At 36.5% G+C, this 18228-nt stretch overlaps 1 protein-coding gene across 2 annotated transcripts in view; it reads right to left on the bottom strand.

Annotated features, from left to right (window-relative positions):
* The window catches only part of pax7b (paired box 7b), a 41400-nt gene extending 26668 nt beyond the window's left edge, over positions 1-14732 (bottom strand). Inside the window, exons 1-4 of one of the 2 annotated variants that reach the window (XM_083569532.1) lie at positions 14150-14732; positions 12981-13216; positions 12415-12544; positions 12040-12168 (exon numbers count right to left, since the gene is read on the bottom strand). In XM_083569532.1, the coding sequence (XP_083425658.1) occupies positions 12040-12168; positions 12415-12544; positions 12981-13216; positions 14150-14234 (580 nt within the window). In that variant the 5' untranslated portion in view covers positions 14235-14732. Of the gene's footprint in view, positions 1-12039; positions 12169-12399; positions 12545-12980; positions 13217-14149 lie in introns of both variants that reach the window. The other variant, XM_083569531.1, reaches the window with a different exon arrangement.
* Positions 14733-18228: the final 3496 nt, after the last annotated feature.

Genomic DNA, 18228 nt, shown 5'->3' with positions numbered 1-18228 from the left:
AGTCTAGTGAGTGATTAAGAAAATAATCTGAAATGTGATTTTTTTTTCTCATCAATTGGAACCAAAATAAAACTTCCAGTTTGACTCCCAACAGAGAAAATAAAGCTTTGTTGCATTGCAATCATTTGACAACGGAATTGTTCAGGTTGATTTCGCACAATAAAGGAGTGACACCTTAGTAGGATTTCACAGCACAATCAAATACCTTAAACACAAAGTAAGCCAAAAAAAAACCTGAAAAGTAAATGAATAAATAAATAAATATCAGCTAAGTACAGTACAGCAATCCTTTCTAAGACATTTCACATAAGTGTGTTATTGAACATCGTCAGCTCTTGGCTGTAGCACCGCTGTAAAAAATGGCCGGGTCCAGGATGGTGATTAACTGCTATGGGTGAAGTGTGACTGGGGCCAAAGAGGAGTCATGACCACCCAACACAAGCTTCTCTCTTCTATCTTTCCCATCAAGCGCCAGCACCAGTGAAGCAGCAGATGGGATATTCATCATCATAGCCACACTTTCCTCCACTCGGCCCTCTTTTCATTCTCCCTCTCCTTTAGCAGCTCCTGCCGGCAACTTAAAGGGCCTGAGGAAATGTGGCACTCCACAGCTGCACATTCTTGAAAGGGCATTGCACTTAGCACGGTGGCAAACATTTACACATTTGTCTTCATCAACCCTGGCAGTCTAAACAACATTATAGCTTGTGTCACACATTAGCTAGGGCACATTATTGCTCCCCTCATTTCCAACAAGCGACGATTAGCAAATTAGAGCAATACATTCGGCTTGTGTTAGCCATGGGAAGTAATGAGCCATGGCATGGAGTCTCTGTCAATTTACTCTATGCACTACATGGACAATTATTTACAATCCAAAGTGATTCTTCAGAAGACCACCCCTGTTTTTTTTAAAGCTTCTAATGCAATGATTTGTTAAGGAGGAAAAACAGATGTTTTTCTTTTCATTCTGTGCAAAATTCACAGCAGAAAAAAAAAGATCCCTTTGAATCACCCTCAGCCCTGCCTCACAATAAATGTAAATCACCACTATCAATTTCGTTTTAAAGAAACTGCACTAAAACTACAAAAATAACCCTGTTCTCATCAACAGTGTAATCCAAACCTGACCTCTCTCTCTAGTTTCTCTCTTGTTTTCACAGTTGTTCCAATGTCCTCTTTATAGGTCAGTTGGAGAGCAACAAAGAGAGAAGAAATACTGTACAAACAGACTATTATAATCTCCTATCTCTAATGTGCATCTGCTACAGAACAGTCCGTGTGGCTTGAGGGCCGGATTTAAGCCGACCTGTCGATTCTAACGTCTGTGCAGAAAGGACTGAAATGCAGCAGCAGAAGGAGACGAAGATACAAACTGACTGAGGGATTAAAAAAAAAAAACACACAAAACACAAAACAAGATATGATGGGAATTTATACAGAAATAAAGTTTGCATTTTTTTTTCCATTGACATAAATAGCAGTATGTACTAGAAAAGGATATACAATATACAGTGAATAACTGTTTGGACAGTTTATTTGAATCATTTCATTTTAATATTTTACTTTGATTTCTCTAACAGGACATGCTGTAATATTGTACTTTTATATTTAAAAAAAAAGAAGTTAAAAAACTTCTTCAATATAGTTACATTTTTAAGACAAGCTGGCAAATTGCAATGCCAGTGTCTTTAGGAGTGACACTCCTTCTACCCAGTGTCCATTCCTTTCATTCTATGGGATAAAAGCAAATCTTTCAAAAAAAAAAAAAAAAAAGAAGAAGAAGCTGCATAAGAAAACTGGAAAAAAGGGAATGAAAGGGGGGGGGGGGTGCTCTATAATCTCCAGCTCCCACAACAAACAATTAGCTCTCTTTTCTTTCTGTCGCTGTGCACAAAAAAGTTTGGAGGGAAAAAGGGAAAATGTGAAGGAGAGGTGATGGGTGATGCTCTTTTATAGGTCTTGTCATGTGCTTGAAGGCTCAGTGGTCTTTTTGTCCATTGCCTGTGTGTGTGAGCGTGCTCACCTTAAACAACAGAGAGCCTCGGGGGCCTCCCTGGCCTTTCAGGCCCAATAGAGGCAGCACCTTAGGGGACCATTTAAGTCTGAAAAGAGGGCTGAAAACCCTGCACAGCTCTGTGGGGCATCAATAAATGCTGACATATTGACTTTCTGTGCCCAAGCGCCACTGGAAAGTGCTGCCTGCATATTAATCCATTAAGGGGTTGGAGAGTGGGCCGGCACCATAGGGAGAGGGGGGTGACCAAGGATAGCTTGTGTCTCTTAGGTTTTGAATGTCCTGGAATGTGTTGAGCTGCATGTTTGGTCTACGAAAAGGTTAAGAAATGAGTCATAATCTAGAAAACTTTGAGTAAAGTCGTCTGTGTCTGTCATGGATTGTGGTAACACACGAGAGATGGATTTTTTTGCTTTGGTTGCATAGCCTCTTGACATTTCATCACCACATTTTAAGTGAACATAAAAATGTCTGCATGCCTTGTCCAGTTCCTGCTCTGTTTAAATTTAAATCTGTGCGCTAAGAATCAAATTTCTTAATATGGCTTTAGGCCGTATGAGGCGATGGTAGAATATCCTTTTGCATGCTACACGAAAAGTGGACTCCATTTGCAGGGGAATTGCTGATGTAGTCAATAGAAAACGAAAGAAGTAGTAATTCGGTTTCTACCTGCCAGCATTGTTCAGACTGCAGGTGAAAAGCAGGTGTCCATTTACAACAGCCTCACTCACTTTTTTTTTTTAAATACTGAATTCATTTCCTGGGATATGGATCTTGGTAATTGAGGTCAAAAGCAATCAAAATGGTGGAACTTAATCACATTTCTAAAAGGTGGAAGAGATTCAGAAGAAAATCAAACCTTTAAACTTGCACGCCTTAATTGAATTCCACTTTAATACATTCCTCAGAAAAGAGCTTACTTGCATAGGTGCTTGTACAAAGTCTCAAAAGATTTTCAGAATAGCACCACCAGATGCTGTGTCAAGATATTCTAGCATTTATATTATATATATTTATTTGGTAGGTTTAAAATTCTTCATGAACTTGATAAAAAAAAAAAAACATGTTCACTTTAAACACTGCAGCCACTAAAACATCTAAAACCTTTTATCAATACAAAATATAAGTATTTTACACTACAATGCTGAAAACCACAAAGCTTCCAGAACCCCTAAACCTGAAGCTGTTTGGATAATCACAAAGAATTTTTTTATTTTTTTGTAAATGCATTTTTGTCTTCCTATAATTGATGATTAAAATTATTAAAATTATTTAGATGTTGGCACCAACTGGACAGATTGGGTCTTAAATCTAACGTTTTTATAAAAATGTATATACTTTTTTAAGCAGATTAATAAATATGATAATAATTTTTGTCTCAAAAATTTGGGCTCAATGAATCTCTTCAGATATTGTAATGTTTTAAACTGTTTTATATAAAACTATTTTCTAAAATATCATTTTTATTATAATTAAGTCTACAACACATACCGATTTAATAGTAAGAGGTAAAGTAGAGCAGGTATTTAAATGAGTGACACAAATGAGGGAAAAAATGAGTGTAAAAAAAATAGCCTGAGCCCGTTTTGAAGCTGCATGGGGAGACGGGAACGGGTTTTCTTTCACTCTCACACTGCCCAACGCTTTCACGTTTTAAGATGGTGGAAAAAATCTGAGCACATTTCCGATTTGTAACACTCTAGGAACATGTTTATTGTCTTTGTTTGAGTGCAGAACTTATAAATAAGGCTAATGAAGAATCTTGGGGTGAAGCCGCTAAAGAGCATATAATGGGAAATTTTATGGCCTTAAGTAGCGTGGGCTGATGCTGATTTTTAAGCTATTGGAGTATGGCGTTAGCTGCTAATCATAGGGATGATGCGGGACAAATGCCTCTCCACTTAATTAGTGCTAGACATTACATGGGCCATGCTTCCACTGTCATCTCAGTCAGGCAGAAATTTTAGCCATTGCAAATTGGAGGCATGCATAGTTGAACATGTTTTTATGAATTAATAATAAAAAATAAAAAATTAACATTTGGCCAGAGCTGCATATATTGGAGAGACTTTTCATTAGGAACAGGTCTCAAACTTCTTTCAGTCGTCTTTGTTTTTAAACAGTTAGTTTTGGTCTTTTATAAATTTGAACCATAATGATGAAATGATTTGTTTGGTTTATCTGAATGGATTTTTTTGAAGAAATGCTCATATTTTCAAAACAAACATTCAATATTTCATGCACAAAACAACTAATTTGGTCGTGTGAAAAAATGGCAAACAATATTTTCAACATTCTTCTAAGATGAGAACTGTATATAAATGTAGCCTGAGGCATCAACTCAGCTAGACTCTGCTGTAAAAACCATCAACATCAACAAGTTTCCATAGCTTTGGAGACTCATGTCTTCAATAAATATCTATTTATATCATCAACTACATATTTTTTTACATCTTAAACAATTAATAGTTATTTCACAGTTTGAATTTAGCGAGGTGTGGATCCAAGTAACTGACAGCAAGAAAAATATGCATGTATTGTTAGCTTTTTAAACAAACACAGGAAAAGATTATTATCCTGTTTAGATAATATACAAAGTCCAAAAAGACTGCTGTTTCCTCCACTATATCTTGCTGGACACAGCTTTTTTTTATTTTTTTTTACAACAGCTTGGTTATTGTTTTTCTTGGAATCGCTCAAACCTAAAAGTCCCCTTTCAAGTTTTCAGTAAAACCAAAGTGCTCCTATAATATATTGCAATGTTTTAAAAGAGTAAAAAATCTAGATGGTAATTAACTAATATGTCAAAATTATGAATTAAATTATGTATTGACCAAAATGCTATAGAAATGCGTTTTGTGACTTAAAATGCTTTCTATATAGAAAAGCTTATTTCAGCTTAAATTATAACATCTAATAGTTTCACGAGAGCTTTGATATGCAGCATACAAACATTGTGAAACCTTTAAAGCGTTCTGCAGCACTCAAAGAAATGCAAATCCTATAACTTGCATTAGACAACATCCAACGCAACAAAAAGCCAATTCCAAGTCACTCACTTGGAAAACAGTCTGTTTTAGGCCTGTTCACAGCCTTTCTTTAAAAAAGGGTTGACCCTTTTCTTTTCGCACTTGAGATTACCATACTTCTCCCAGGCCTGTGACACCTGCTGCCCACTGTGGGCGTGCAAAACACAGACTTTTACTTGAAGCAGTCTAAAGACTTTGCCTCGGCGTATTGACCAGGGGCAAGAGTGCCCAGCTTGGAGGCCCTCCTACCGCAGATGTACATTAATGCAGAAAATATACTGATCCCTGCAGCCGAAAGAAAAGGCTCTCCTTTTAACATGCTGTTGTCTGACTTGATCATGTCAGTTTGATAGAGCCCATTCAAACTCATTCATGCACCCGCCTTTGAGGAACAATAGCAGCCAGTTTATAAACTGTCTCCCTGCTTGCCTAAAGGCTTTGGGGCCTTTTGTTTTGCTCCTCTTAATAAACTTTTGGAGGAGTTCATCAACCTGCCTGAATGGTCACTGTGGAAAAGCCAAAAGACACTAAACAAGAGAGTTTTTCCCTTTTCTCTCTCTCTCTCATTTAGAGTGACTGTATTTAAGTCGGCTGTGGAGGCTGTGAGACAGAATGGTCTTTGCTCAAACAAATAGCTGCGACACAGAAAGAACAAAAGTGGTGTTAGAAAAGAATAGACAAGTGTTGACTTTTTAATTTCTTTAAGATGGGACCAAAAAAAGTTGTTTGTGAATATCAGGAAAGACGCTGACACTAACGTTTGAGATTATTAGCTTTTATAAACGAAACATTTATAAACTAGGAACTGTTTACACTGGTAGTGTTCAATTCAAACTAGTCTTATGGAAAACTAATTGTTCAGGTTAGTAACACACTTGTCAAAAGAAGTGTTTGCAATCACTCACTTTTTCTTGGTACGAGAAAATATTTTTTTAAAATCTCTGTATATATATTTTTTTTTTATTGTGTTTTTAAGCATCTGTGGCAAAATATCTTGCTCCTGAACTTCTTGTGATCATGGTACCCATTTCAGGTTCCCTACACGCACAGCTTTGTAAACAAAGATGGTTCATTGAAAATGTAAAGACTAAACGCTACTTTTCACTGAGAGACACGCTTGGGGTTTTATAGCTGCCCTGGAGCAGCTATTCGCCTGGTCAGTCTTGTGGAAGAAGTGCCTTTTGTTATCTGATCAGCGTCCAATCGACTCTCCACACAAGAATCTCGGCATTTTGTCGGCGAAAATGAAAGCGGGATTAACGACTGGCTACTGAACACTGCATGGCAAAGGAACGGGCCTCGATCCACCCCCCTGTCCCTCACCCTCATCCCATTAAAAAACACCCTTTCCACTTTGGTAACTCCTCTTTTTGGTATATTTGTATTCCCAAAGAGACCATTAATGCCGTCAGAAAGCGAAACGAACAATAGGGTAACGCAAGGGGGGAAAAAATCAACAAGTTTTAAGAGTGCTTTGCGGCAAAAGCTGCCTTTTCTCTGGTTTCTTGGCTTAATATAGTCTACTGGCTAATTAGCAACATTACCACAGACTCTGTAGCACAGTGGTCTCAGTGATTGTGTAAACGACCGAATAATTAGTTGACAGTAACCAGGTCAATAGGGCTTGTCAATTTGGATCAATTTGAATAGGGGATCTGTAGCTTCTTTCCAAATATCGAACATTTTTGGGATTTTTTTTATTCTTTGTTTGATCGATTGGTTGGTTATTATTATTATTATTATTATTATTATTATTATTATTATTATTATTATTATTATTAGAGGTGCTGAAAACAGTTTCTTCTATTTAAGCATTCCTTTTGCTGGGGTCAGCAAGAGTTCTCGGGGATGCCAGTTTTATGGTTCCGCATCCTGCACTAGAAGGTGGCTGTGCGATCAAAACCACTTTTGTGCCACTACATAGGAAGCCCGAAGGCCAACACTTTTATTGCTGTCAGCAGGAGTTTCCCTTGTCGTTTGTTCATGGTTTTTTTTTTTTTTTTTTGGGCTTCTGATCCAACAAGACATGGTGCACAGCGCGGTGCCCGTCTGCATAAAGTGTTTCCGGCCCGTTCCTTCTCAGCCTTCAAAAGTTCATCCAGATCAATTATTGCATCCATTCCGACTATAAGCGCTGAGTTCAATTTGGTGTGTGTGTGTGTGTGTGTGTGTGTGTGGGTGTGTGGGTGTGAACTTTAAACACATGCCAATTGACTCCAGTATAAATAGAATCCATATAAAACGTGTTTTTAAATATTCTAAGACAGCACCTATCTCACACAGGAATAACTATTTGAATGAAATAGACAGGGAGGTTTGAAGGAAGCACTGGCACTCTGTAATATGATGAACTCCCATTGTCGTGGTGTCACCACAAGTGTTTCTGATAAGCAAAAGCGCCCAAGGATCAAAAGACTTTAAGCCTCTCGATTTCCCCCCAAGCCACCTCCAACCTTCTCCACAACCTATCGCCTATTTCCTTCCCTCTCTCTTGCCTTTGAATATAAACGCATTAATAGGTTTTTTTTTTTACCTTACCATGCAGGATCTGCCCCAGGTGCAACGACCAGCAGACCGGGATTAATAGGTGATGCAACTTGGAGTACTGCATTATGCAATCAAAAGGGGGTATTTTGCAGTTGCTTTAATTTGGTATATTTGTTATCAACTGGTCACTCGTTGAACAACGTAACGGTAAAGTTATCAATGTCGATTAACCGAACAAATCAATGCCTACAAACTAAATAAGAAAAATAATAACTATTGGGCTACATCGACAATTTTCTAATTTGGTTACCAAGTAGGTTAATGTATTTCTAATTATTTCTATTATTATTATTATTATTATTATTATTATTATTATTATTATTATTGTTGTTGTTGTTGTTGTTGTTGTTGTTGTTGTTGTTGTTGTATTTATAAAGCGTATATATTAAGCAAAAAAAAACATTTGCAACATTTTTGATAGCATATACAGAGCTTGTAAAGTTAAACTGGATGTTGCACAGTTATAAAAAAAAAAAAACGCAATTAGGAAAATCAAAGAAACCGCGTGCATGTGGAGCTTCAGGCGACCTGCACCTGAACTACCGAAAGATGCTCCAGTTCACAACGATGGTCACTTCTGCTGCTTTGACTAATTTGATTCGTTCCAGGCATTACGTCACTTGCTTTCTCTGGATTTAGGAAGTCGGTATTATTCTGGTCGAGCCCTATTTTTCAGCAGTAAAGAGGCAGACTCAAATTAAACAGCATGTAATTCACTTATTCTGTAAGCGGTTCCGGGATTCGTTCAATCAGTTGGCACTTAATACTGGCACTTAATACCGTCCTTTGTAACCACGGTCCCCTATTATTATTATTATTATTATTATTATTATTATTATTATTATTATTATTATTACTATTATTACTATTATTATTATTATTGGCCACCACACTGTCCTACTAGGATAAAACATTTATTTAAGATGATGAGGTTTATCACTGTTTTATTATTATTATTATTATTATTATTATTATTATTATTATTATTATTATTCATTTATTCATTCATTTATTCATTCATGATGCTGGTTATTCTTTCTCTTAATCTATTTTAGGCTGGACTATTTATTTCCCAGTACCAGAATTCCAGTGAAATGATGGGAGGCAGAACGGTGAGGTTAATCCGAGTTTAATACACTGATGCTCAGCACAGGAGCGCGGCTCTGATGATTGTGTTATCTCTGCCCAACATTTGGGTCTCCCTCAATTTGAACCTAGCCCAGTAGCTGCGAGAAAGTGCAGATAGAATGACTCTGTGTGCCTGAGGGGGAAAAAAGGTTATTAATAGCGAAATAACTTCCCCATACTTTCACTAAAGCTGTGTCTGTCACTATTCCACATAGATTTGTTTCGATGTGCTGTCCTTCTCCTGTTATATATATATATATATATATATATATATATATATATATATATATATATATATATATATATATATATATATATATATATATATATATAGTTTATTTCATTTTATTTTTTTATTTGATTTTATTTTTAATCGAAATGTCCTAAGAAAACGTGCCACTAGTCATTTTTTTATTTTGATTTTGATTTTTTTGGAGTGTTGGACCGGTATCTGTCTGTTTTGTCCGCTCCAGTGAGTTATTTTACTGCGATTTTAAGCAAAACATTTGCACACAATATTACTTAAAGCTTGCAAACGATCCATTTTCCCTGCCACATACCTACAATGGAAGCTTGGGAAGCATACCAGAGAGACAATTTTGGGGTCAGGTAACTTTCACCTTTCCTATTGTAGTTTTAAATGAAAATAAGATTTTGACCAATAATAAACAATAATAAGTCAAATGTATCACAATCAAATCAACATCATTCACATCTTGGCACTTAATACTGAAAGCGCGCATCATGCACCCTACCTGCAACTGATGGTGAAAGTAAAATATAATTTGTATTCACTGTAAAAAAAAAAAAAAAAGAGCAGTAGATAGAATTTGCTTTAACATACAACGTGGTACTACTGATTTCTAGGCTGAGAATTGTTTGTCCATGTTTTATAAGGATTCGTTTGGTGTGTCTATCACGTCCCTGTTGCTTCCAGCATCCGCTAAAGCAATTGGGGAGTATAATAAAACAAAAAAAACAAAAAAAACAAAAATATATATATATATATATATATATATATATATATATATATATATATATATATATATATATATATATATATATATATATATATATATATATATATATAATAATGAAATCAAATATCTATATGAAACCCTAACAACTGCGCTAGGAGCTAAAATCTCATGAATTTGTGCCCAAGGCTAGCCGACGAGAAGCGTTCAGAGATGAAAGTGGAGAGAAATAAAAGGCTCAATTTAAGCTGCTTTAAACCCCTTCATGGTAACGTTTGTGCTGAGTGCTGAGGAGTGAAGGAGCTAAATACACTGCGCACTGTGCCTGAGAGCTATTACACCCCTGCCCAGTATCTGCACATTCACAACATACTTTCCATTACCAGCTCTAATAAGTCTTGGCGATATTAAATGCCAGCAGGATGATAGAGTGAAACAAGACCATATATTTTTCTTCTTTTCTTAGGTTTGAAATAAAGCAACGTGTGCTGAGGCTTTGCATTCATGTGCCACCGTGACAGCTAAACATGGGCAAAATAAACCTAATCAACCAAATCAACTACAGACAATTTGTTCACAGGTCGAGAGGATATAAAATATAAATCAACACTTTTTCTAATAATGAAATATTTCCGAGAACAAATAAATACATACAACTTGAACTGAATAAATCTAATGATAAATCCCATTCATTCATTCTTTCTTCATATCCCTCTTGCTACAAAAACGCTACTGAATCAACTGGAAAATGTATCCATACGGATCATGTTGTTCTGATAATGTTGGTGTCTATATATTACTTACAAATATGGCAAATATTATAAACCTTATTAATGTAATTTGCAGATTAGTGAGTCGGTACTCTATAGAAATATTTTTCATGCAATCTATAATATTACCGCCATCAGGAAGCAAAGTCATAATTTGTTTATGTTTTTTATTACTATAATAATTTTGCGCTTATTGTTTATAATGCATGAGGTCGGACCTGGGAGGTTTTTTGGGTGGATTTTTGGGGACGGGAGAATGAAAGAAAATCTGTAATTCTGCGCATACAGTAATTCTAGCATGACGCCACACTATGGGTTGCCATAGTTGCAGCGGGTGGTATTCTATTTTCACCTAGTCTACTTTTTAATAACAGATGAATGGGTTGAGGACGCAGCCTTAAATATGCAATAAATAGGAAAATACGGCATTAATCATCTACATGAAGGGATCTGTAAAAAACAAAAACAAAAGACACCACCAACAATATCTCCAGAAAGAAACAAAAAATAGAGCCAGCAATCAAAATGCAGCAGCTAAACACACACACACACACACACACACACACACACACACACACACACACACACACACACACACACACACAGTGGCATCCTTTAAAGTAATCTCAAATATTTTGCCCTCTCCAACCCTTTATTCTTTTCCAGTATCAGATTCCGTCGTAAAAAAAATTACAAACCTATCTATCAGTGGGGTGTATTGAATAATTCATCTCGCTTTGGTTCTTTTCTTTGTCTTTTGTTTAAAAGTTTTCTCTCCTCCTTTACGGCGTTTTGAATGTGAATGCACGGATCTGGTCCTCTTTTCCACGCCTCGCTTTTGGATCTCCTGCCTTTGTAACGCAGATTCTTTCCTTCAATAGGGCTTTTTTTTCTTTCCCCTTTTTTTGGACTGAAGTTCATCTTCAAGTTTCATGACTGATAGTCAATGGGATAAAATATTTCCTGCCATCATTTCAAAACTATATCTTATGCCTATATACGTGTGCCTCCTAGGATGATCGAATAATTGTGGAAAATAGTTTAAACACGCGAGATCGCGTTTATACAGATCATACACGTGTAGGTCGTGGCCTAAAGAAGAAAAAAATATGCGTTAACGTGAGAATGAGAGTGACACGTGATGGCGTGCACCAGCGCGCAGAGGGTAATTGAATTTGATTGCCACATCGGTCATCTGTCAGGCACCAGTTTGCTGGAGAGCATTTACGCAGCGCCGGAGGAGTCTGTTGTACAAACGCTCTAAATACCTCCCGTCAGGGCCAATATAAATAATGAAGTAGGCCAGATAATCAAATGGCGCAATGACAGCGCAACAGCAGGGCAAATCCGCATCCTCGGACAGACAGCATTGCCGCCAATAAGCATGCATTTTAACCTCATGCACCGCAGAACTCAGGCCCACCGAGTCAAAAACCCAGAGAGCACCAAACTAAAAACCAAATTTCCGCAAAGTGCGCGCAGTGAATGCGCATGCGTCTGCATGTCTGCACTCCGAATTCTGTCTTAGAAGAAACAAATAGGGACTATAGGGGATATGTGTTTTTTTTTACCTTTGTCACCGAGTATGCCATCAATGCTGTGTTTTGTTTTCTTCTCCCCACTTTCATCTTTTTTATCACAATCGTCTTCATCTTCTTTCCTGCCAAATCGGGCGCGAAGCACTCGGCTTATCGAGCTCACTTTATAAAAGAAAAAATGTATATATTTAAGGACTGATAATTAAAAAAAAAAAACGAAATAATAATAATAATAATAACCCAGAATTGTTGCATTCAGAATCGTGTTAAACAGGTAAAAAGTTTATGTATTTTGTATTTTTTAATTTAGATTTTTTTTTTTCTGTTTTGCTGTAAAGTTCAGAGGTGTGTGTGTATGTGCAGGACGGGCATGGTATAAAAAGGGTCGCTTACCAGGTGAGGCCTCACCTGAAGGAACTGTGCTTCTGTCACACACCCCGTCCTTCAGCAGCTTGTCGCGGATTTCCCAGCTGAACATACCGGGATTCTCGCGCTTGTATTCCTCGATTCTTTTCTCCACGTCCGGCGTTGCCACCTGCTTTTAGGATTCAAATAGGGAATGGGCATGATCAAGAAAAAAAAAATAAAAGAAGAAGTGGAAAGAAAAGGAACATAGAAGACAGAAAAGAATGGAAACAAAATTAATTTCAGTTGTCCACAATTTCTGGTTAAGCAACATGTAAAGCACCCGTGTGAGCTATTAAACTATTGTACGACATGAATTATTAATTTAGCTTCAGTTGCATTGTTTTGTTTTGTTTTCTTCATATTACTATTATTATTATTTTTATTATTTTTTTTTTTTCATGTTCCAGTCGCCAGTAGTGGACACAATAATAATCAGTTTTATTATAGTGCATAAAAATATAATGTATGCACATTAATAATAATAATAATAATAATAATAATAATAATAATAATAATAATAATAATAATAATAATAATAATGACCAACTTTTGAACAACCTACTTACCCTGGGTTTACTCCCCCCTATAGCTCCAGGTCGGATCGATCCTGTCTCCTGATATCTGCACAAGATTTTGGACACGCATCCGTGGGAGACCCGCAGCTGGCGCGAGATCACGCACGGCCGAATTCCGTGATGCGCCATTTCTACTATCTTGTGTCGGATATGGTTAGGCAGAGGCCTGCCGTTTATAAAAACCCCGCCAAGCTGATTCACACGTCCTTGACCCAAAGGAGTGGAGACTAAGAGAAAAATAAAAGTCCAAATAAAAAAACTTTACTTAAACGGAAAATATGATTACAGGCAAAAGAAGGCAAAGTAAGTTTTTCCATTACAAACATTTATTTTTTAGAAATAAATCTATATTTAAAAAATAGTAGACAAAGAACTGTTGTTTCCATAAATGTATATTACTTTTCTAAAATATGTAAATGGTCACAGGGACCAATTTTATATTCCATTTGGACATATATTTCCTGGCTCGTGCATTTTACAGAATTACATACGACTGGTGATTTAATATGCATTTCAAATAAGATGCAAAACGTTCATCAAAAACTAAGCATTTTTTTATATGTTTTTATATCTGTTCTAGCAATTGGTAAATATATAAGAATAGTTATAATGATAATTATATTATATAAAAACTGTTAAATGAAAATCATATAGTGTAGAATATCTATGCAACTCAATTATTTAAAAGAAAAAGTTTTTTTTTTTTTTTTGCTTCTTTATTTCATAAACATAGATTTATCAGTATGTTGTCAGTAACTGAATAATGGCTAAATCCTTTAGATAGGCGTTTATTCATATTTAGTGCAAGCTGTGAATATTTGCGATGTTCTTTTTATTCTCTGCTGTTTTTCTAAAATGTGAGGGTTTGTTTTCACCTGCACCACTTGAACTCTTGAGTAAATCACTTTTGTCACCACTTGGGCACGTTCCGTTTGCCAGCACATGGTAATAAATAAATCAAAACAAATGGGTGCTTTTTTTTTTTATTCTCATACGTATTTGTGAATAGAGTATAACCAGAAGGTAAAAACATAAAGAATAGTTAAAAGTTAAAGTCAAGACAAATAAAAATCGCCGAGACAAAAAAGCGCATCAGTATTATTTAGTTAAAAAACAAAAAAGGTGAAAAAAAAATTGTGTAAATTTCGAAGCTAACCCACCTTCTAAGGGGAAGCCTGTGCGGGGATAATTCTGTCCTGGTGTTGGTCTCATCATCCGTGGTACTGATCCCGGTAAAGACGACATTCTGGGGATATTTTGGAGGCGCAGTATATCAAAATCGGATGTCCACTTTTTCGCAGATCAGTGCTGTTTTGCAAACAGGAGATCCCCCCAAAAAAAGTAACAAAACAACAAAAACTACCATCCAACCAAAGCGTTGAATGGACTTTTGTTTGTTTAAGAATGAACGCGTCTCCTGTTCTGAAGAAAGGGGCAAATAAATTAAAAAAGATTAAGTAAGGGGGACCAACTGCTTAACTCTCTTTTAGTGAACAAAAGGTTACTTCAATTTCTTCGCAGTGTTTTCTGCAAAGGTCCGCCAGGTTTTTTTGAAGGAAGTGTGCGCACAGCTCGAGTAGTAGTTTAAGTGGACAACTTTTTGGCGCACGGTGGAGGAGGGCGTCTCGCGCGCGCCCATAGGCCCGCTCAGCTTTTCTGCTCTTTTAGGGGCGCAGCCGAGCTCTAACCCACCAATCAGAACGCGACTAAACCCGCGCGCGTGCACTCACCCACTCGCCCATTCACGCAGCTCCACTCCACTCCACAGCACACCGCCGCTGAATAGAAAACAAACACAACAGCGCACTGCTCAGCTTCCCTTTCATAGAACACCAGCGGGACAAGACAAACAAAAAAATGGTTTAGTCATCAAAACAAACACGCCTGATCTCTGCGCACATTTCAGCCCGAATACTTATGACAGACACACGTGGATCACTTACACATAAAACACAGAATAACGCACTATAGAGCAATATATCTACATGCTCGAACGCAATGCATTGAATTCCCAGTTTTAATCGCAAATTACCTTATTATTAGTAACATGCACACGTTTTAACAAACAAAAATAAATTATAGAAATTAGTGTTTTTTTAGCAGGATTAGACAATATTTCCTTTAGTCATGATCCATACTGCCAAGTTATATCTGTCTTAATCTTCTTTATACTCAACCCCCTGGAAAGGTTTATTTCTTATTATACACTTATAAGGTAGTGTGGGTAGTGTTGCCATTCTTACTATTATTATTATTATTATTATTATTATCATTATTATTGTTGTTGTTGTTATTATTATTATGACCTAAGATTAAACATGTTGGACAATTTTCTTTAATAGATCTGTAAGTTTAGATTTAGTTTTACCTTCCTCAATTTTTTCAATTCAATTCAAGGATTATGGTTTAATAACGAGACACTTAGTGTACAAATTAACCAGATATAAGTCCTTTATTAAACAGCTAAATAATTGCTGATGGAAAAAATGTGTCGTGTCTACAGGCAATTTATTGATGATTCATATTTCATTATAAGGTTTGTACATAATCTGTTTCTCCGCTTTATGATTATCAGAAAGCTCAAAAAACTCAAATAAGTTTATTACCCCCAGCAACAATTATACATTTTGGGTTAAAACCCTTAAACATCACTAAACAACAGCAGAACATAAGTCGCGTCACAGATCTTCTCACACTCGGCAGGTGTAATGGATCTGATCAGCAGCGCCAATGGCGCTATGCGCATGCGTAAAAGACTAATAAATACAGGCTGTACTCTTTCAATTAAAAAAAAGTGCAGAGCGTTTGCAGAGTAGTGTGTTATTCATAAACACGCCTGCGTTAACAGCAGTGATGTCGGTGTAAATGGTGTAACATGAGATCTCTGCAAAGCTCATACAATCCCTAGAGACCACAATAATTAATGCTGGTGTGGTGCCTTACAATGAGGATACATGTAAAGCAGAGTTTAGTGTCTTAAATTAGTAAACATTTATTAAGTCCTCAGCACGCCATAGTAAACTCAAATAAAGCTTCATATGTTTTGCAAAAAAGCTAAAAATAATTCTTTGATTCAAAGCAACTGAAATTAAATGATATAATAATCATTTTAAGTCTCTCTCCATGCATGCATTTTCCCACAATGTTTTAGTACAGCTGAAGCAAAAAAAAAAAAAATCAGTGGCCTTCATTTCACCAATGTTTTGATTCATTTATTTTGTGGCTCATATTACTCGTATTTATTCTCCTGTTTATACTTTCTGGGCCAAAAAAAATATCATTTTAAGATATTAAATGTTGGAGTAACATTTGAATATTAGGGACAAACTTTACAGGAAAGCTGTTGGAAAATCAGAAATAAACTACACTCACCTTCAGTTAGAAGCTCAAACCCCAATGAGAATTATTTTACTATAATAGGCATTTCATATGCATATAATAATTATTGAAAATACTTGGAATAGTTCATAGAGTTGGTGTTAAAATAATGAGATTATTGCCCAGATTATCTTTATTTTAACTAGTTCTTACCAACCCTATTCTTTTAAGGAGAGACTTCTTAATTGAGTACATCTGATCCAGATTACTTGCCTAGTAGATTATCTGGATCAGTTGAACTGAAACTGGGCTGTATGATGGTATATATTCAGGAACCTGTTTGGTGTCTATAGCATGAAACAAGTGATCGTGCATTTCTGTCCTTACATCACTGTACCTTTTTTCATTGGTTTTTAAAATGATCAATACATTCGAGCTGATTCAGGTGTGTTTTAGTGGTATGGACTAAAAAAACCCGGAGCGTTCACTTTCATTTTAGACGGAAGAAAAGCATCCACTAGATGGCAATCAAGCTGTGAAATAAAATGTTTAATTAATTTGCATGCCTGCACAAGCATAGTCCAAATCATTTCAGTGTCTGCTGTATGATCCTGAGCTCAGTGTGCACACTTTTGCATGTTTTCTATCGAAAGCTGTGTGTATTTTTCTTCAGGTTCTCTCTGGTTTCCGCTTACGTACCAAATACAAGGTAATAATAATATTTATGTTGTTAAATGTATATTTTTGCTTGGTAACTATAGAGATAAAGGCATACTGCTAAATGTCATATGCAGCATACAGTTATCTTGTTTGAATATTACATTTCTGGTAACAGCAATATAAATGTATACAGATATACTGTATTATCATTTCCAGTTGTAACAGTTATAACTCGTGATTAAAGACAAAAAACTTTTGAGAAAAATGTTAAATCCCTCATGGTTGCTTTCATATATTTCATAACTACACATTGCAATGACCCAACAATGAACACTGATGTACTGCCTATGCAGGATGTTTGCTGTGTTTTTATGCTAAAATACAAACAAAAGACTCATAAGAAATGCTACCAAAAACAGTTTTGCGACACACTTCTTTAGGCTGCTCCCATCAGGGGTTGCCACAGCAGATCATCCGTCTCCATACCCCCCTGTCCTCTACATCTGCCTTTTTCAACCCAACTATGTGCATGTCTTCCTTCCCCACATCCATGAACCTCCTCCTTGATCTTATTTTTTTCCTCCTTCCTGGAGGCTCCATCTTCAGCATTCTCCTACCGATATACCCCATGTCCCTCCTCTGCACATGTCCAAACCATCTCAATCTCACCTCCCTCACCTTGTCTCCAAAACGTCCTACATGCGCTGTCCCTCTAATAAACTCATTTCTAATCCTGTCCATCCTCGTCATTCCCAACGAAAACCTCAACATCTTCAGCTCTGCTACCTCCAGCTCCATCTCCTGTCTTTTATTTAATGCCACTGTCTCCAAACCATACAACATCGCAGGTCTCACCATATTCTTATAAACTTTCCCCTTCAATCTTGTAGATACTCTTCTCAAATGTCCTAAAAGAACAATGCATTTAATCTGATGTTCCTTTAATACATTTTATGTATATCCAAACTGGTGTACGGTGGCGAAATAAACAATGTTTTACTTTCTTGTCCATATTTGCAAGGCTAGAGTATTTGGCTTTTGAAGTGCTGCAGTCTGGAGAAACAGAGGGAGCAATGTTCAGCTCATAATGTTCTTCAGAAAAAAGCAAAGCATCTCCACAGACAGAAACAGTGAAAGAGATAGCAGGTGCATCTGATCATACAAAGCCTGTCATCCTGATGTCGACTTCCTCATGACACATTTAGCACTGTAGTGCAGCTGGAAGTAGTTAAGGGTGTTAAATCATGGGCCTGGTAATGGC

The sequence above is a fragment of the Silurus aristotelis genome (genome assembly GCF_946808225.1).
Source record: "Silurus aristotelis genome assembly, chromosome: 19".
Taxonomy (NCBI): Eukaryota; Metazoa; Chordata; class Actinopteri; order Siluriformes; family Siluridae; genus Silurus; species Silurus aristotelis.
This window is presented reverse-complemented; position numbering and strand designations above follow the sequence as displayed.